We start from the raw sequence: 20,758 nt of genomic DNA on the forward strand, positions 1-20,758 counted from the left end.
CCAGGGGCACGGAGTGTTCCTGGCTTTGTCTCCCTGGCTGCCAGAGCTCTGTTGTTGGTTATCCTGACAGGGGAGATGCCATTGGCCCTCTGGCCCTGCAGGCACTGCAGGCCCTGGGGTGGCCTCGTGGCTGTCCCGTGGTGCCACCTGGGCAGGGTTTGGTGGCCCAAGGTCACAGGTGGGTGGTCCTGGGTCACAGGGTGGTGGCCCAGGGTCACAGGTAGGTGGTGGCACAGGGTGGTGGCTCTGGGTCACAGGTAGGTGGCCCCAGGGTCACAGGTAGGTGGTGGCCTCGCGACTGTGGCGCTGGTGGCCTGCCCGCGCGTGGCGTGGCGGGCCTGGGCCACGGCCACGTTGAGGCACTGCAGCCACTGCTCGGCGTTCTTCTCGTCCTTGGCCTTGAGCACGTAGCTCCTGCTGTCCGTGAAGATCTCGAAGGCGCGGGGCAAGCTCCGGTCCCGCCGCTTCTTGGGCAGCACCTTGACGCTCTGCACCTTGCTCAGCTCGATGGGACACTCGTCAGGGTCGTCCTTCTGCAGCACAGGGGACAGAGCAGGGTCACCCGGGGAGGAACCACCCCTCACAAACTGCCCAGGGCTCTTGGCTGTGCCCCAGGCTGGCTTGGAGCATCTGGGACAATGAAAGGTGTCCCTACCATGGCAGGGGTGGCACTGGGGGAGCTTTAAGGTCCTTTCCAGCCCAAACCAGTCTGGGATTCTATGATTTCATCCTTCTTTGTGGAGATGTTCCCAGGTGTCACCAGCTGCTGCTGCCACATCTTGTGGCTGCCCTGTCCCTGGAAATGTCCAAGGCCACGGGGCTTGGAGCAACCTGGGATAGTGGAAGGTGCCCCTGCCACGGCAGAGGAATGGAATGGGATGGTCTTTATGCCCCCTGAAAACTGGGGACCCAGCAGTGACAGCTCCTGGGCAGCACTCTGCCTGCCCTTGGTGTCCCCTGCCATGCACTTTGTGAGTGGGAAAACCACCACAGGCAAAGCTGAGGGGTGAAAGCCTCTGGGAAAACCAGAACAGCAAAGCTGAGGGGTGCCAGCCCATGGGGAAAAGCACCACGGGCAGATCTGAGGGGTGCAGCCCCAGGAGCAGGACAGGGAGCAGGAGCAGGGCAGAGAGCAGGAGCAGGAGCAGGGCAGGGAGCAGGGCAGTGACTGTGTGACTCACGGATTTGCCCCTGCGGAACAGCAGCTGGTTGCCAGCCAGGGTGAAGTAGCGCGTTTTCCAGCTCTTGATGAACTTCCAGCGGACCTGCTTCTCCTTCAGCTTGCCCTCCATCAGGGGCTGCCCGTCCTGGTTCACGCCTGGGGAGGGGAGCACACGGCCAGGGTTAGTCCTGCCCTCCCTGCTCCCCACCAAAGGCTCTGCCGTGCTGCAGGAAGGTTGTGCTGCCTCCTCATCCTCCCAGCCTCCAGCATTCAGCTCTCACTGCTCACAGACAGCTCAGCCCTCGGCTGTGTCCTGCTGGGGAGGCTGAGCAGATGGAGCTGACAGCTCTCACCCCTCTTCCATCTCCTCTCCTACTCCCTCAGCCATCCCAAAGCCCTCCCCAGCACTGCACCTCTCAGCTGCTCCCCAGCCCTGCAGTGCCCATTTCTGCCCTTGGGCACTGCCAGGGATGCAGGGGCAGCCACAGCTGCTCTGGGCACCCTGTGCCAGGGCCTGCCCAATTCCTCCCAGGAGTAATTCCTTCCCAGGATCCCACCTAACCCTGCTCTCTGGCAGTTTGAAGCCCTGATATCTCCTAGAGGTCTCTTTTTCCTTTCTCTTCTGTCTTTACATCAATGGCCAGAACACAAAGGACCAGCTAGACCAGAGGGCAGTGCACAGGCAGTCTGAGCAGGGATATGTTTGGATGGGGTGTTTGCCTTGGAGCCCATCCCAGCATCTGTCAGAGGGGCAGTGATCCCTGGCTGGCTCCTCTCCCAGCCCCTTCTATCCCTCCAGCCCTGCTTTTCCTTGAAAGCCTTCGCTGCCATGGGCAGCTCCTGAGCACAAAGGCGTGCCCAAGTGCCACCCAAGGGAGTGCCAAAGCCTTTACGGCCTTCTGGGCACCCTGCCCTGTCTGGAAGAGGGCACCCCAAGGCCAAGGCAAGGCATCAGCTGTAGATAAAGGATGTGTCCTTCCCCCAGCGCTGTTTTCCTTGGCAGCGAGGCTGGCGGGGGGGTGCAGCGTGGACTCGTGCAATTTCCTCAGGAAAGACCATAAATATTTCTGTCTCTGCAGGCAGGGAGTGCCTGGAAGGAGATGGATGAATGAGAAGGGGGTTGGCAGAGCCTCAGTGCCGGGGGGAGCTGCAGCTGTGAGTGCCACGGCAGGAGCAGGCCGTGCTCTGCTCCACGCAGCCACTGCAGCCCTGGCTCCACAGCTAAGCTGGGTATTTCTGTGCCAGCACCCATCACAGCACCCAGCCTGGCATGGGACAGAGCAAAGCAGAGGGTTGCTTTCTCCCTGTATAGATATTGTCACTGCAAAAGGGGCTACATTCCCCAGGAGGCTGCTTTGGGGCTGCACCCTCTCCCCCACGCTCTTTAGTAGGACAGAACCACACTTTAGTGTCCCCCGTACCAAAAACTTTGTAATTTTGTTAAATATTGTTCCCTGCCTGGCTCCTGCTTCTACAGGAACACCTTCAATCCCATTCCAGAGCCATAGGAACATGCTTCAACCAAACTAGGAGGGGTAAAGCACAAAAGGCTCAGGGACCAGATGATACTGAGATAGTTTGTGGTCAGGAGCACAACATGAGAAGGGAAGTGAATGTGCAATTTTGGCCTAAAGTGAATTTTTATGGCCAACATCTTTCAAACCCAGGGTTTGCTAAGAAATGTTGATGTCTGTAAGGAGCCAGTGGCTTTAGGCAATGCTACCAGAGGACTTCTCCTGTGTGTCCACAGAGGAGCCCGGGGGAGTTCTGGAGGCAGCTTCCAAAGTGGCCGTAATGAATCCGATGCCAGCGTGTCTGAGGGGCTGATTAGGAGAGAGAGATTCAAGCAAGATAAGAATAAAGCTCTTTTCCAATGTTTTTCTAAGTCCTTCTGCTTATTTTCCTTGCGGTTGACTTCACAGAATCCCAGAATAGCTCAGCTGGAAGGGAGCTCGAGGGGTCTCTGCTCCAGCTCCAGGCAAGGTCACCCACGGGGTCAGACTGGGCTGCTCTTGGATTTATCCACGTGGGACTTGAAAAATCTCCACAACATCTCTGGGCAGGCTTGGTATCCTCATGGTGGGAAAGCTTTCACTCACAGGGAACAACTCCTGTCCAATATCCCCTCTAAATCTCTCCCCTTTTGGTTTGAAAAGGTCATGAAATATCCAAAGGTCTTGAAACACTTATTTTTTCTTAAATCATCTCAATTTAGACACACTGACTCCAGTTTAACCCTGAGTAGCTCCTGTTGATGTGTCTGTTGGAATTTTCTACTTTCCATCTCGCTTTCTTTGCAGAACTACAACACATCCAGCTCTAAGAAGTTTGGGTACTGAATAAAAAGTTAAAAACCCTCCAAACTCTTCCAAGATGAACTTGAGACAGACAAAACCCAAAGCTTTAAATCTTGAATTTGATGAAACATAAAATCCTCCACAAGAATTCATGAATGATCTCAGTGATAATAAACCCCTATGAACTTGAAAGAATGGAATGTGTGGCAGATAAATGCAATTAACCTCGGGGAATATGGATTCAGTCTCTTCCATTAATCACCACGCTGGGTTTTGCTGAAAACCTGGAAGGAACACATTGCTGGATGCCACTTTTGCTGATTTCCCAGTGAGGATTAGAGCTGGGCTCCTTCGTTTCTCTGGATAGCTGGCACTGCAGGAGGGGAATAATGTATTCCCAAGTTAAGGTGCTGTTGGCTTTCCCAGGGAATTGCAGTTTTCCAGAGGAATTCCCAAACACCCTCAGTTTTCCCCCAATCCCAAATCCTTGCCCACGGCTCCTCTGCAGCCCCCAGGGATCCCTGCCTGTCTTTGTGAGCTTCCAGAGGGGGAAGGAGCTGGAATTGCCTCGATTCCCTCGCCGGCTCTCCGGTGGTTTTGTGGAATGTTTTGTGCAAGAGCTGGTGGAGCCAAACCCCCAGTCCAGGGGGTTGTGCTGGAATGAGGCCCCCAGCAGGCAGCTTGTCCCAACAGGAGGAATCCTGGTGCTTTCCAGCACTCCAGGTGCCTGGTGGCTGGGCTGGAATGGTGTGAGCTGCTGTTCCTCCCCTGCAGATCACCAGGGTTTGTGGGAATGCTGCTCCTCAGAGCAGGAAAAGCCAATGCAGGGTGATTTAACAGCACTTCTGGAGAAGTGTGGTTGTACAGGACATGCTTTGGCACCAGAAGAATGCATGAGGAGGAGTCAGACTTTCTCCAGTTGTCACTGTGGGTGCATCACCACTTTGCCTCAGCGTAACTGGGTCAGCTTCCAGCCCCAAAATGCCTCCCAGCTACAGTCAAACAGGAATCACAGAAACATGGAATAGTTTGGGCTGAAAGGATCTTAAAATGATCTCATCCCACCCCTGCCATGGCAGGGACACCTCCCACTGCCCCAGGTGCCCCAGCCCCAGTGTCCAGCCTGGCCTTGGGCACTGCCAGGGATCCAGGGGCAGCCCCAGCTGCTCTGGGAATCCCATCCCAAGGCAAGGCCAGGGCTTTAAGGCAGTGTTTGCCCAAGTCTGGAGGATAAGTGGCATCTTGCACCACAGCATCATAAAAAATGCAACAAAACCCCAGCAGACAATAATAGAAAAAAAATTGCCTCTGAATTCCTTCTTCAACAGGAATTCGGTTGCTAAACAGAATTGCTGAGAGGAAGAAGTTCTTTCTCAAAAGTATTTCAGATGTCAAAGGGTCTTTCACACTCTGGAATGAAAATAGATGTTTCGGAGCCCTTAAATTCCTTACCAATCCAAGGAGAGCTCCAAATCCTTGCTTGTGTCAGATCCTACAAACCCAGAGAGACCCTGCAGGGTCTCCCACTCTGCCACAGCTCTGCAGCACCAACACAAAGGTGGAGTTGTCACTCCCTGCAGATTTTTATTCCACTGATCTCCCTCTTCCACGTTGCCTTCCTCAGCTTTCACGTGACCCATTCAGGGCATTTATTTTCTTGGTTTTCTGAAGGCCTTTGGAGCTCAGAAGCAAATCATGATACTCACAATGAACCTTTCTTACAGAAATTCTTTTAAAATGAGACAAAGAGGAACTGCTGATGAAAAGGACAGTTACAGCCAGGAGAGCAGGAGTGAGGCAAGGCTGGACTGCTTAAATGTCTTTGGAAATTCAGACCAAAGTTGCTTCATGAAGCTTTGACATTTCAAGCAAGAGTCTTGTTTTCCTCATCGCTCAACATCCCTGACGTGATGGAAACCACACTGAGAGCTCTGTGGAGATGAAGTTTTAACTCAGAGCAGGGTTTCTGTCCTGGTCCTGGAGTCCCTGGGAGCTGGGGAAGGAGAAGATGCTCAAACACCCTTGGAATGAGCAGGGGCAGCAGCAGCTGGGCCACTCCTGCAAGACTTCCTCAATTCGGGGTTGATGCAGTTTGAAGAGACAGTGACTGGTAGAATAAACCTCTGAAACAGCCAGTTATTCAAACACTTGGCCAAAATAGCCCAAATTCTTGGCCAGGACTGGTCAGACTTTTACAGAGTGGCAGAAAGCATCTGAGAACAAGACATTCCTCTGCCTGTCAGGGCACTGACCTGGCACTGCTGCCTGCCAGAGAGCTGCAAAAGCAGGGCACAGGAGCTTAGAGCTGGGGAAAAGGCTGGTTTTCCTATTTCCCACTCACCCTCTTTTCCAATACTGCTAAAGTGTCATGCCTTCATAAGAGTTAAGCACGTGTCCTTAAGGAGATGTGCAGTGTGGAGTAAATTATATTAAAGCAAATAATTCTGAGAGTGAAGAAAGCAGGAACCAGGTGTTGCTTCTGTGCCAATGTGCCCTGACTTGGGGAGCTGGGGTGTGGTGCAGGAGATGCAGTCCTGTGCAGGAGATGCAGTCCTGTGTCTGGGATGTGGGGCAGGAGATGCAATCCTGTGTCTGGGGTGTGGGGCAGGAGATGCAATCCTGTGTCTGGGGTGTGGTGCAGGGGATGCAATCCTGTGTCTGGGATGTGGGGCAGGAGATGCAGTCCTGTGTCTGGGGTGTGGGGCAGGAGATGCAGTCCTGTGTCTGGGATGTGGTGCAGGGGATGCAATCCTGTGTCTGGGGTGTGGTGCAGGAGATGCAATCCTGTGTCTGGGATGTGGTGCAGGAGATGCAATCCTGTGTCTGGGGTGTGGGGCAGGAGATGCAATCCTGTGTCTGGGGTGTGGGGCAGGAGATGCAGTCCTGTGTCTGGGGTGTGGGGCAGGAGATGCAATCCTGTGTCTGGGGTGTGGTGCAGGGGATGCAGTCCTGTGTCTGGGGTGTGGGGCAGGAGATGCAGTCCTGTGTCTGGACACTGGAGGACGGGTGCAGAGCCCTCCCACTGCCCAGGGCTCAGGGATGGTGCAGATTTGGGGTTGTGTCCCTCTAAGCACACACCAAATCAGGTTTGGGCCTGACTCCCTCACCTATGACAAGTTTAATGGAGAATTCCAACTAAAATAGCCACTGGAAGGCTTGGTTTCCCCTCTCCCCACCACGGCCACACAGCCAGCACGAGCAGTGAGCTTCACCGCAGGCCTGCAGCCCCCCAGGACCCTCTGTACCTGCTGCCTTCTCGGGGTTGTTGCACATGAAGCACTGCCAGGCTCCTGCCTCCTCGCTGTAGCCAAACAAATCCAAGAACCTCACCTCCTGCAGGTGCATCTGAACGCTCTCCAGGTCCTGCAGGGAGGAGAGAAACCAAACTCGTGAGGGGAAGAAGCACCAGAACCCCAAATCCAGAGGGACACAGGGCGTCCTTGCCACGTCTCCTGCAGAGGGACAAGGGACCAGGGCACTGAGCTGGGCAGGAATGGGCACTGAGCTGGGCAGGAATGGCACTGAGCTGGGCAGGATAGCACAGGACACAGGGACAAGGCTGACAGAAAGCCTGGGAGCTTCCCCATCCCATGAAAAATCTGGTGGTGGCTGCCATGAGGCAACTCCGGCCTGAAAGAGAGCAAATCCCACTGAAGTATCAGTGCAGAAACCTGCCTGCTCCACTCTGCACTCCAGCACACCTCAAATAACCTGCAAGGAGCCACTTATTCAGGAGGGAAAAGCCAAATTGGAGAGGAGAGGTTTATCTCATCCCCGCGCTCCATCACCCTGAAAGGCTCAGAGAGCCCCTTGTGCCAAGGTGGCCCTTCCTTCTGCCCCTGGACAGAAAGGAGAGGGGAGAGCAGAGCCACCCACGGCCCCAGAATGTTAATTGTGCTCTTAAAGCAACAAAGGGATCCCCGAGGGCATCACATGAAGCAGCCACCAGCTCAGGGCTGGCACAGAGGAGCCAGGAGGGCTCAGGAGCTCCCTGGGCTGGGCACACTCAGGGCTCTGATCAGGAGCTCTGCAGAGCCCGGGCAGCCTGGGAGGAGCCACATCTGGAAGTGCTTTGCTCCTGGCCCACCTCGAGCCGTGCTGAATGGGTAAATCAATGTTTTCTGTGGCACGGAGAGGCTGCCCAGTGGAACACAGCGAGCTCTGTGTGAGCCAGGCCCTCAACGCAGCTCCAGGGATCACCACAGCTGAAGGCATTTCTCAGAATTCAGTCTGGAGCGGAGCACTGATCTCACACACTACTCTCCAGGTTTGAGAATGCTTTAGAATCCATATTGGAAAACATTTATCACCTCCCACTGTCCCAGGCTGCTCCCAGCCCCAATGTCCAGCCTGGCCTTGGGCACTGCCAGGGATCCAGGGGCAGCCACAGCTGCTCTGGGCACCTGTGCCAGGGCCTGCCCGCCCTCCCAGCCAGGAATTCCCTCCCAATATCCCATCCTGCCCTGAAAAAGCATTTCAGACTCTGCTAGAACACAATGCATAAACTTAGTGTCAAATATAGCAGCCAATGTTGATGCTGCCTTTGCACCAACACACTTCAAGCCATTAAAAATTAAAAGTGTTGTACTTAATGAAGCAACCACACCCCCAGAATTTTGCTTCCTGGACTACTGGCAGAGGAATAACACCAACAAATACAATAATTTTGTCCAATAATTCACAATGTCTGAAGTCCTGTTAGCAGTGAGAAGAACTTCTGAGATGACAAATTGCAATTATGACAGAAGCTGAGGAAAGTAAGGAAGGACTAGGTCATGCAGGGAATGTTCCAGGCAGATTTTTTTGGAATTGCAAAAGCTAAAGAAAACCTCCTTTATGGCAGTCCTCATGCCCAGAAAACTGAATGGGAATTGCACTAGAGACAAACTCAGGCTCTTAGTAGTAAACAAAAGCAGAACAAGCTCTGGTTCTGTGATAATAAAAGAACCAAACCAGAACATCATCCAGCAGCAAAGAGCAGAGCCCAGGAGGAGACCTGCAGAGCCAGAGCAGCTCAGGGGGTTCCAGCTGTCCCTCTGTGCTCAGCCCCAGGGCTGCTCCCTGCTCCAACCCCTGCTGGATCCCAGACCCTGCAGAGACCAGGATCCCAGGATCCCCTCCCAGCTCTGCTGCTCTGGGAACCCCGAGGTGTTGGAGCCCTGGGTGCTGAGAAGTTCAGACTTTCTGTGCTGGCGGGCACTGACCCCCAGGAGAACACTGCATTGACCTGAGGCTGTGGAGAAGCTTCCAGAATGGAATGATGGAACTGGGATTGTGGGTGTGGGGTTTGAAGAGAAGTGTGTGATATCACAGGTGGGAAACTCAGAGTTTAAGGGTTTAGAATGTAGTGATATATATACAAAACAAGATGGAGTTTTTAGGGCAGAGGCTGGTCCTTCTTCTCCACCTTCTCCTCCATGGGTCTGGGTGATTTTGTATAATTGGATAAAAAAGTCGTCATTGCGGGCCATGGGTGGTTGGTTTTGGGTTAAAAGTAAAAATAATTGACGTGTCATTTCTTAATTGGACAGTTTATCCTTAAAAGGCCCTGTAGAGAGAGATGGGGCTCCATTTTTAGGTTTGTTGGAGTGAAGCGCTGCAGAACTCAGGGTTTGTGAGACTGTGACATGGATAAGAACTAACAAACATCTGAGCCCAAACAAGCTAAGCCATGCTGAGCAGCAGAGCTGCTCTAAAGCCTCTGGATGAGCCAGGCCTGGATTCAACAGCAGCTCAGACCCTCAGCACAGCTCCTCTGTGTGTGAGTAAATCTGGCCCCAAAGCTGCTCTCAGATGTGGGGGTGCCCCACTCCTCTGAGCCCCAGCAAGTGTTCCCACTCCTTCACCACATCACCCTGGGAGTTCAGAAGGTGTTCCCAACAAAACTCTGGTTTTAAATCAGCCATAGTCATGGTAATTTAATCCTATTCCACCAGACATCTTCATGCCCACAATATTCTGAGAGAGAGTGTTGTAAAATCATGTTTGACAACTCATTTCATCCAAATGAGCTGGATGGAGATTCTCGGGAATAAACAGAGATTTGTTTTCCAATCCTACAGTGGCCTTTTCCAAGCAGCTGATGAATAGCTTGGAAAGAGCATCCACTGAAATCCTGGAGACAGAAAAGAGCTTTGGGCTGCAATCCCTTCAGCTGATGGGGGTAACTAATGGCACATGTGCAGACAAATAACTCCATAAAATCCAGGGCTGTGTTTAGCTGGGTGAACTTCCAAGGGCTGCCCAACACCCCAGAGCAGCAGCTGAGCTGAGCCTGGAGCTCCAGACTGTGAGCAGGACCAAAGCCACGTGCCCAGCCCTGCTCTGCATGCCATGGGTCAGTTCAGGGGTGGGGAACCAGCCTGGGCACCTTCCAAAGCACAGCACAAAGCAGCCCTGAACACAGAAAAGGCTCCAAAGTGCAGGGCCAAGTCCTCCTGCTCTTTTAAGCAGTGAGGAAAGTGACCCCTTACCTTCTGGTGAGGGAAGGTGTTCTGGATCATGGCAGTCTCAAAGCTGTGCGTGCCCTTGAGCTGTGTCTTCTCCCACAGCGCCTTGAGGACTTGCACAGAGCTGCTTTGGATGGACAAAGGTTCTGCAAACAGGCTCTGCAGGAAACATTGGGAATGATTTCAGGTGGTTTTTCCTCAGCTGTTACCAAGGAGCATCCTGTGCTCACAGTGGGACAGCCAGGAGAACCGGCAGGGGTGAGCCCTGGGGAGCTCTGATGGATCCATGGGCTCACAACTGGATGAACACCAAACATCTCAGTTCCTCTGGGCTTTCTGAAGCTTATTGCACATCCCACAGCTCTGAGGAATGAGGATTCCCCTTCAATGGCCACTACACGACCTGGCTCTGTATTGAAATGTGAATTTATCACCACACAGAGACCTGGGGGAGCTGCATCCCCGGGGCAAACCTGGCATTTCCAGCCAGAGGAAGGGGGTGCCTCACACCCCTGCAGGGCTGTGGGGTTTGTTTGGAGCTCCCCAGGTCCCAGTCCTTGAGCAGCACGAGCAGAGCCTGTGAGTGCCCTGGACAGAGGGTGGGATGAAGCACAGGAGGGAGAGCTCCAAGGGCATTCCCAGCACGGACTGCAGGGGTTTCAGCACCTGGACAGGACAGGTGACACCTTGCTGGGGGCTGCTGTCCCCTCAGAGCTCCCTGAGGCAAGGACAGTGAGGCTCCCACCTCCCAGCACAGTGAGTGACCCAACAGCCCCAGCTCTGTGTGGCATCCTGCTGCAGACATCTTTTGTGAAAAACCCTTTCCTTGGGATTTTTCCTCCCGAGAAGCTGAGAGGCCTCAGGAACAGAAATGTAAACATTGATTATCTGCTGCTGTGGAATGCAACAGGTGCATCTGTGATTGGTCTCATGTTGGTTTGTTTGTAATTAATTGCCAATCACAGCCCAGCTGGCTCGGACAGAATCCGAGACAGAGCCTTTGTTATCATTCTTTGCTATTCTATTCTCAGCTAGCCTTCTGATGAAACCTTTTCTTCTATTCTTTTAGTATAGTTTTAATGTAATATATATAATAAAATAATAAATCAGCCTTCTGAAACATGGAGTCAGATCCTCATCTCTTCCCTCATCCTCAGACCCCTGTGAGCACGGTCACAGCATCCCTGCTCACACAGCAGCCCTGGGGCTGGGAACAGTTGTGCCTCTCCTCTATCTCCTCCGTGATCTTTTAATTAAAGAATGCATTCACACGCAGGAGCCAAGATAGGAGTGCACCACAAATCTGATTTTCCATACTGCAAATATTTGATTTCACAATATGGGCAATGTCCTTCAAACGTGGGATTCCTGGATGGACTTTCTGTCTCCTCTGTCTGAGCAAACCCCATCCAGCCTAATCCTGCTGTCCTGCACTAATAATTTCCCAATTTCTATCCAAGAGTTTTGAAACACAGTAGAACTCTCCATTATTATTTTTTTAAATTAAGTGACCAGTGTTCTTGAAAAGTAATTATTTCTAGGAAAACACACAGGGCAGAGCAATTCAGGCTGTTCCATCCACAGCATCCCTCACTGTGTTAATTTTGGATAAATCCTGGGTGTTCCCAAGGCTGCCTGAGGATGGGATGAACTGCAGTGAAAGGCTCTGTGTGTGTTACGAAGCTGAACATTGTATTTCAGCTCAAACCCCATCTGCTGCATCTTGAAGTGCGAATGTAGGGCTCTCTCTTAGTTTCACACTATTTGTAACCTGATAGGAAATTCCACACTTGTGCAAGTGCTGGGCTGTACTTGGAATCAATATTAAACGCAGGAAAATCACCTGAAGGGTGGTAGAGCAGCACTGAGCAGATTTACAAATCCTGCTCAGTCCAAAGCTCTGCAGTAAAACCCCAGTGGGTTCTGCCCCTCCAACCTCCTCCTGCAGCCTTGGGGGTGGTGCAGCTCCCCTAAAATCCACTGCCAACTCCTGGCTGCTTCCAAGGCACCTGGGAGTTCTGCCTGAATAAGCACAATATGCTTTGGTGCCACTTTTTTATCCCCAGACTTTGTAAACTCCCCAGGCAGTTTGAATTTTGGAATTTAACAGAAATGTAAAACCTTATAAAGCACAAAACAGCTTCAGCCCAGTGGAACGAGTTCCTGAGGGACCACAAGGGTCACAAGTGGCTGTGAGTTAGGGGGGCATTTAATGAGTTTAACCACAAAATATTCTTGTCCAAGTGGCACAGGAGCAGCCCAGGGGGGGCCTGGCTGGTGTGGGCCTCACCTGCTGGAACAGGAACATGATGTGGATCCAGAGGGGAGGCTGCTGGCTCACCAGGGTGAAGCTGGATTTGCTGTACAGGCAGTAGTGGCCCTTCAGGGGACAGCTGAAGAACAGCTTTGCCACACAGCCTTGAACAGTATCTGCAAAGGCAAACATGGCATGTAAAAATCAGCTACAAACCAGAGAGGGAACTCGGTGCTCGTGCTGGGGTGCCAGAGCCACGGGGGAAAACATTCCACTCAGGATTTGGGGCACTCCTGCAGCCAGCAGGGCACTGATGTGTCTGCACGCTTAAAGGAGGAGAGAAATTCAGTGTTCAGTGCTCTAGATCCTACCCATTTACCCTTCACTGCCCAATGCAGGAAGGGCAGCACAGCCCAGCCAGGCTGTTCATAGTCCTTGTGCTTTCTCATGTGCTTGGGATACCAAACCAGCAGGCCCATCCACACTGTGTGTCCCTTATCCCATTTAAGGAGCTCGTTGGGAAACCCCTGGCCTGGCAGGCCCCAGCCAGGGGGGGCTGACACTTGGGGGATCCCTGCTGAGCTGAAGGTTTGAACTGGAAATTGAGATGCACAATTCTGCTTTTGCTAAATATTATAGATCATGGAATGGTTTGGGTTGGAAAGACCTTAAATCCCATCCAGTGCCACCCCTGCCATGGCAGGGACACCTCCCACTGTCCCAGGTGCTCCAGCCCCAGTGTCCAGCCTGGCCTTGGGCACTGCCAGGGATCCAGGGTGGGCACCCTGTGCCAGGGCCTGCCCACCCTCCCAGGGAACAATTCCTAATTCCCAATATCCCATCCAGCCCTGCCCTCTGTCCATGTGAAGCCATTTCCTCAGCAAACCCAAACAGTTTGTCAGAGGATGATAAAATGGTTTCCCCTTGCCAGCTTCTGGGGTTTGCTCCCAGCCTCACCGCCACCCGGCCTCTCTGCAGCATTTCTGGCAGGTTCCAGCATCCCACTTTGAGATTTTCTGCATTTTCAGTGACAATCTGTGACACTGACACTTTGTCCTGGCAAGGCATTCTTTTGTAGCTCTGGTAAACTCATTCCTCCCATGTCACACCTTTACATGAAACACTGAACTTATTACATTTCCCTCCTTTGCATTCACATCTTGATTAGACAGAAAATGTTAAAACCAAGCATTTCAAGCCCGTCTGGTGTGGACACACAGGCTGCCTCTGCTCTTGTCAGGAGATCCAGAAACCATCTCTGCTTACTCACGTTTTCTCCAAAGCCACAACTCATTTTTCCAGTCAGGAGATTTTCTTTGAGCATTTTCTTCCTTCCCCTTCTCCCCACAGTGACTCACCAGGACAGCAAGGGACTGACTCACATCCCTGCATGGCTGGCCCATGAGCAACACACCCCAGCAGGGAAAAAGGGGGCATGAACCCGCTTCTCTTGGAGCATGGCATAAAACTCACTTGCTTGGATTACTGGCTGTGGGGAAAACTTGAGTTTCATCTCCCAAACCTGCCAGTTCTCCCCCAAACCTGCCAGTGCTCGTGTTCACTGCAGCAGAGGAGCTGGGGAAGGCAGAGGGGTTAATGAGGCCATCCTGGATCCTGGGGCACATGAAAGCACACAATGACATTTCCATGGAGGCTGCTGACAGATGCTCCTCCAAACTGCAGACCCCTCACAGATGCTGAAATAACCTTCACTCATGCACTCAAGCAGAAATCGGGCTTGGCCTGGGGCCAGGTGTGTGAAAAGTTGACGTTTCAAGATGGGAAATGACTCTTAGCTAAAAATGACCCCAAAGCACGTGAGGAGAAGGTGAAGAGGAGCAGGCAGCTTGTCCCTCCTCTTGCCTGGAACACAGCCATTGCTCTCCCAGTTCCAAACACATGGACTGACAGAAAACCTGGGAGCAGAAGGGGCAGGGCTGCAGCCCTGGTGGGAAAAGGCACCCAGGGAGGATCTGCCTGGGGGGCTGGGAAGGACATTCCTGAATGCTGATAAAAATGGCAAAGGATCTATGGAGACGCTCCTGAGGAAGTGCTTAGCAAGGGTTTGTGGTGACACTGAGGAGCACTGGGGACACGTGCCAAAATCAATGGCAGCTCCGGAGCACAGCCCTGGCTGCCTGAGCACGAAGTTCCTGGAAAACTGCAGCCCTCATTTGTCACTACCACTGCAGAAAGCTCCTTCCCAGACCATCTCCCAGGCTCTGGAATGAGCTGAGCAGCTCCTCAGGGCTGCCCTGCTCTGTTTGAAGCGCTGGGTTTGGCACTGGCTCAGCAGCAGCCCACGTTTGCTACGTGCAGCTTTCAGCAGCTCCTGATGAACCACCAGGACCCACCTCTGACAGGGAATATCAGTTGTTCCAGTGTCAGCAGAACCATGGGATCATGGAGTGCCTTGGGTTGGAAGGGACTTTAAATATCATCTCATTTCAGCCCTGCCATGGCAGGGACACCACCTACCATCCCAGGGGCTCCAGCCCCAGTGTCCAGCCTGGCCTTGGGCACTGCCAGGGATCCAGGGGCAGCCCCAGCTGCTCTGGGAATCCCACCCCAGCCCCTCCCAGCCAGGAATTCCTCCCCAACATCCCATCCATCCCTGCCCTCTGGCAGTTTAAGACCATCTTCTCCTGTCCTTTCATTATCTGCCAGGTTCTCCTCCTCCCTCAGCCTTGGCAGGAGAGTCCAAGCACCACAAGAAAAGGATTTTGAAACACGAGAACATGTGAAGAGCACCACGAGACACCAACCCACCCACAGGGTCACCAAGTGCCCCAGAAGGCTGAACAAGACCCCAAGGAACCGTTCCTCAGCCAAGGAACATTTCTCAGCCCAGCTCCTGGCGCGTCTGTGCCTTCCAGCAAGGGAATAAGCAACAGCTCCTTCCTCCTGCAGGAAACAAGGGAATATATGTTGCAATTTTAAAGTTCACAACTGAGTGGTTGTGCCTGGGGAAAAGGAACAAAATATAACCAGAAGAATGTCAGCAGAGCTGTTAATTGTTACCTATTCCAGCTTCACATGCTGGGCTGAACCAGGAGGGTACAGAGTCGCTGGCTCTGGGAACAATTAATGTGTTATTTGATTTACATTGGGTGATCCTTTACTATTAAATGAAATCTGTTAATAAGAGTAAAAGTATGCTCATAAATTTCCTGAATAGAATCAAACCCATGCATAAACATGGAACCAATAAGAAATGGATGCAACTTTTTAAATTTTGGGTTTAAGCTTTTTCAGCTTCCTCAGTTTCCTTTGCCTGACCTCTTGAGTTTGGGTTACAAAAAGTATGCAAACAATAAATACATTTATAGGAGGAGAGGGCAATTTTTAAAGCAAGCAGCTTCAAGAAGTGCTGCTTTATATTGTTTTTAACACACTAACTCTGTGTGCAGGGCATAACTCAGTCCAAGGTGTGAGTTACACCAACACCAAGAGAAGGCAGGGCTGTAATGGGGGTGGGCACCAACAACGAGGCACTCAGCACAGACTCCACATCCAAGGGGCAAATCCAGGAGCTCAGAAGCCATAAAATCATCCCAGAATCACAGATGGGGTTGGAAGGGCCTCAAAGCTCCTGTTCTACCTCCCCTTCCTTTCCCTAGACCAGGTTGCTCCAAGCCCTGTCCAAGTCTGAGTCCTCTGGTTGATGCCACCACCCTCAGGAGTGTCCCAGCTGCCAGGTGAAGCCCACCTGCAGAGCAGCCTGCTCCCAGGGCAGCTGTGAGGTCCCCAGGATGTGCCACGTGTGTGAGGGCAGCCGGGGACAGCTGGTCACATCCCCAACACTCTGCTGGGGTGCTGGGAGTCTCTCCTTGGTCTGACAACGTGGATCACCAGGAGCACAACGGCCATCCTGAGCGGTGGCACTGCCATCCCCATTGCTGGCACTGCCATCCTGAGCGGTGGCACTGCCATCCCCAGCGGTGGCACTGCCATCCTGAGCGCTGGCACTGCCATCCTGAGCGGTGGCACTGCCATCCCCAGCGGTGGCACTGCCATCCCCAGCGCTGGCACTGCCATGTCCCTGGCTCCCTGGCCCCTGGGGCATTGGGAACGCCAGCCCTGCCGATGGAATGCCAGCTGATGTGTGCAGAGCAGCTCCCTGGGGATGCTCTCCCGAGCCTGCCCAGCTCTGTGATCCCCCTGCAGGACCCGAGGCCCATCTGTTCCCAATCAGGGGCTGCTGATGGAATGCTGGAATCCATCAGGGCTGAGCACTGCAGGGGAGCAATGAGCTTTTCCATCCACGCCGGCATCTGGTCCCCATTAGCCCTCAGTACCACATAAAACATAATAACAACCACACTGGGGGCCAGCACGCTGCAACCTGCTCCCCCTGCTGCCTCCCCCTCTGCCAGGGCTCCCAGGCAATGCTCATGGATGGGTTTCCTCCTGCATGGCACCAGCAGCCAGCAGGGACTGCTGGAAAATGGTGCCCATGTTTTTCCTTGGGTGTCTCTGAACCAGCCTCAGTGAGCCAGGGGAAATGATTCCCTGGTGTCCCAGGGTCTGTCCTTTCAGAAGGAGCCTGGAGATGGCAAATCCTCCAGCATCCTTGACACACAGATGTCATCAGACGCTTTCCTTCCAGCAGCTCACTCGACATTCAAAGCTCTGGGCATTAATGGTGGCTTTTTTATCCAAATTACCTAAAAACGGAGCAGAACTGGAGCAGAACCCAAGGGCTTGTCCCTGCTATCCCCAAACCCAGCAGCTGGGCAGGTCCTGCACCCATTCCAAGGGCAGGGTACACACAGCCATGGCTCTGAGGCACCATCCTGGCAGGGCTGGGAAACAAGGAGAGCAGAGCAGAAATCCTGATCAGAAATCAGGAGAACACAGCATCCCAACCCATCCCAGAAAATATGGGCTAAGGAAAACGCTGCTGAACTCCATGAAAACTGAAGAGCCTGACAAATGTGGTGGCTTGTTGTTTTTCTCTTCTTTTGAGGAAGAGATCTCCAGGATTAAGAGGCTTTAAGTGATGAACATGACATAAAAAATGCCTCAAATTGCATCAGGTATGTCAGAGATGTGGGTCAGGGCACAAGGCTTCAAGCTAAGCAGGAACTGACCCAATAAATGGATTTTTGTGGGTTTGGGTTCCTTCTTTCTGCCCCAGCTCAAATCCCCTCTCTGACTGCAGTGTTATTCCAAAAAAAATCCCTTATGCACGTGAGCCTGGTGTTGCAGCTCGTCTGCTCTGTGAAACACCCCCAGCTTAAACCTTTTCTTTAGGATCAAACCTTCTGGCCCACAGCCCAGTGCTAGCACTGCTCCTGCTGCAGGATCATCACCCAGTTCACAGCTCTCCCCTGCCCAAGGCACAGCCAGCCAAAACCAGGAAATATTAAACAACACAGCTGACATGGCAATTTTTCAAGGTCTGTATGAGGCGTCTTCAAACTGTCACAGACAGTTCATGGATCCACCCTGACACTTCTTAACCTGCAGCCCTTCCCAGCTGTAAAATCTGACACTCCAGTTAATATTGCATCCATTTGGACACGGAATATAAATTGAATGAGCTTCGAAGTCAACAAGGAGCCTGCAAATCACACCCTGTAAAGCAAAAACACTCTGTGAGGGGCAAGACCTGCGCAGCAAACATCTGACTCAAGAGCAAAAAAGCCAATTTGCAAATCACAGACAATTTAGCAGAGCAGAGGTGCCTATTTTGTGTGTGTTGAACTTGCCTCTGACAACTTCATGGCGTGTTCTCCAGCACCTGGATGGGGGCAGACACTCAGTTAATCCTCCCAGTCACTGGTGATATTGCAAATCTCTTTGCCAGGCTGCAGAGCCCATTTATCTCCACATGGAGGTCTCTGATGTTCCTCACACTCCTGCAGCCACTCTCATCCTCTATCCTCCAAATTGAGGCTCTAATTAATGCAGGCAGTCCCAGAATGGTTTGGGTTGGAAGGGACCTTAGAGCCCCTCCAGCTCCTGGCAGGGACACCTTCCCCTGTGTCACTAGTGCCCAATCTGAGGGGTCCTGCAGGAAAATTGGGATATTCCCAAGGTTCTGTCCTCACCAGCACACCCCAATCTGGAGGAGCCCCCAGTCTGGGGTGAAGAATGAGGAGTTCTGCCCATTCCCAGACAGGCTGCCCCAGGTCAGACACCAGCAGCAGCAGAGATGCCAGCAGGGGTGGAACTCTGGTCAGGAGAGCTGAATTTGCCCCATCACCCCTTGGAAATTCTTCTAAATTCTTCTTTATTAACACCCTGCTGACCCCCCAGAGCTGCCACTTGAAATCCCAGGAAAGGCCTGAGCAGGGAAAGGAAAGGTTGGGAAATGTGCACGCTTGCAACACATTCTGCCACTATTTCCTGGAAATACTCTGTGTCACGAGGGGCTGCTCTGGGGTTCTTACCTTTTCATATCTTCCATGTCTTACACATTAAATTTCCAGTTCAGACTCCCCCACAGCCAACATAAAATCAGCCAACTATATTTATGAATGTTTTCTAATCTTGTTTTTTTCTGCTAAACACGCTGGTGAAATGTAAAACACGCCTTTGAGTGGGCCCTCTTAGAGCCTGGGGATCTCTGAAGTGCAATAACTGCAGGTTTTTGGAGAGCTTTATGCAATATCTGAAATATTAACAGAGCTCTCCCCCGTGGAATGAGCAGGGCTGCATTTCTTCAACAGATTTAGAACGAGTCCCATAAATCTCTGCTCTGCACATGTGTCCCTGCTCAAGGAATTTCCCTAGGAATGCTAGTTGAGGATTTTCAGGAAATTACAATAGTTTGAATGAATTTAGAAATAGTCACATGCCTAGGATGTATCATAAGAGGTATTGCAGAAAGGAAACTGAGCAATACATTAAAAAATATTCAATATATGGGATTTCATTAATGTGGGGTCAGAGCACTCAGCACTTCAAAAACCACATTGTTCACTCTCATGCTTTCACTGGAATTTTATGCAACGCAAATTTTGTCCTTAATTCTACCAAATAACTATTTCAACTACTAACCCTGGAATTTAAGGTATTTAGGAAATTCTTCAGCTTTTAAAATATATGTATAGAGAAAGAATTATATCCCTTTTATGAGTGGAAACTGCTTTTCCACTTCTTGACCACTGAGAAAGGAAAGAAATACATCTTTTATCAACTTCAGTTGATGCTTGTTGGAGCTGAAGTGACGCTGTATTGGAAGGTGACGTTTGAAGTGACTGGAAATTTAATTAATTTAATTTAATTTGATTCATTGAGGCAGCTGCTCTTTGGAATCAATGTGGCCCATGGAAGGGCTGGGCTGTGAACAGCTCATGGCCACCACTGAGGGGTTGGATGCACCCAAATTCACCTCAAAGGGAACAAAGGAGGAGGCTCCCAACCCAGCCCAGCCCAACCCATTCACTTCAAAGAGGAGCAGATCACAGACCCACCAGGGATGAAAGCAGCAAACATTAAAGCAGCCCAGGCATTGGTGAGATGGGATCCAACCCAATCCAGCCCATGGGGATCTCAGCCCAATGTGCCCTCAGGGAGTTTTGGGGCTGGAATGTGCTGCCCTGAGGGTCCTGACCTTTGTTGTCCCAATCCGACTGATTTAATAACTTGGTAATGAGGAAGGAGCCCCAGATGTGCCCCAAACCAACCCAGCAGGAGCCTCATGGTCCAGCACGGGGCCCGTGGCGCGTGGGCTGTGCAGCACACCTCGATCCCTGATGTCCCAGCCAGCCCCACAGCTCCAGCCTGGAGCTGGGAATGTCCCTTCCCGCCCTGCCTTGTGCCCAGAGGCTCTGCCACCCTCAGGGCTCACTCCCCATCACGTCCAGAAGGAAATGTTCACCCGAGCCTTCGTGGGAGCCTGGGAGAGGCACGGGATGTGTCCCTGGAGGAACTGAATCCTGGAAGGGTGCAAAAGATTCCATTTGGGAAATGCTGTTTTCTCCAGCTGATGTTCCTCCCTGCCTGTGCTGGGGTCTTGGCTCCCCTTTGGGCCCTGAGGGGGTCTGGGTGGGTGCTGAAGTCCTTGGGGGGCTCAATGTGCTTACCTTCGATCACGCACTGCTCAGGGATGGGAATCCTCCTCCCCATCTCCATCACAAACTCCTTGACCTTGCCCAGGTTCTCCTTCAGGTGCAGGTGCAGCTCGTCCTGCTGCTCCACAGGGCCCGTGGCTGCCTCTGCCCTTCCCTCCAGGGCCTGCTCTGGGCTCACCTCTGGCAGACTGCCTGCCTGGGGGTGATCAGCACTCTGGTGGGAAAGCAGGCAGCTCCCCAGGTGCTCTGCCTCGGGCTGCAGCCCAAAAGGCTCCTGCTGGTGCTCCTGGCTGAGGCAGAGCTCGGAGAAGGAGATGCCAGCAGGGATGTCCCCACCGTCCTCGTCTGTCCCTCCCTCTGAGCTCAGCCCCTTCACCCTGAGTGTGTGCAGGGCCAGGCTCTTGGACCTGCAGGGAGGAAAGAAGGAGGATTTGGAATAGAGGTAGGGCACAAAAATCCCCCCAAAACGTGCCCAGTGCAGCTCCCTCAGAGAGCCCAGTGTGGGGCTCACCCAGCCAGGGGCAGGAACCTTCTGGAAAATCTTCATTTCCTAAGGCAGGCCTGAGCCCCAG

At 52.5% G+C, this 20,758-nt stretch overlaps 1 protein-coding gene across 1 annotated transcript in view; it reads right to left on the reverse strand.

Moving 5' to 3' along the window:
* Window positions 1-251: 251 nt before the first annotated feature.
* The window catches only part of VEPH1 (ventricular zone expressed PH domain containing 1), a 59,684-nt gene continuing 39,177 nt past the window's right edge, over window positions 252-20,758 (reverse strand). Inside the window, exons 10-15 of the mRNA XM_030954630.1 lie at window positions 20,199-20,593; window positions 12,199-12,338; window positions 9,933-10,067; window positions 6,705-6,822; window positions 1,182-1,318; window positions 252-533 (exon numbers count right to left, since the gene is read on the reverse strand). Coding sequence (XP_030810490.1) covers window positions 252-533; window positions 1,182-1,318; window positions 6,705-6,822; window positions 9,933-10,067; window positions 12,199-12,338; window positions 20,199-20,593 — 1,207 coding nt within the window. The remainder of the gene's footprint in view (window positions 534-1,181; window positions 1,319-6,704; window positions 6,823-9,932; window positions 10,068-12,198; window positions 12,339-20,198; window positions 20,594-20,758) is intronic.

Source organism: Camarhynchus parvulus, chromosome 9 (genome assembly GCF_901933205.1).
Source record: "Camarhynchus parvulus chromosome 9, STF_HiC, whole genome shotgun sequence".
In the NCBI taxonomy this organism is placed as follows: domain Eukaryota; kingdom Metazoa; phylum Chordata; class Aves; order Passeriformes; family Thraupidae; genus Camarhynchus; species Camarhynchus parvulus.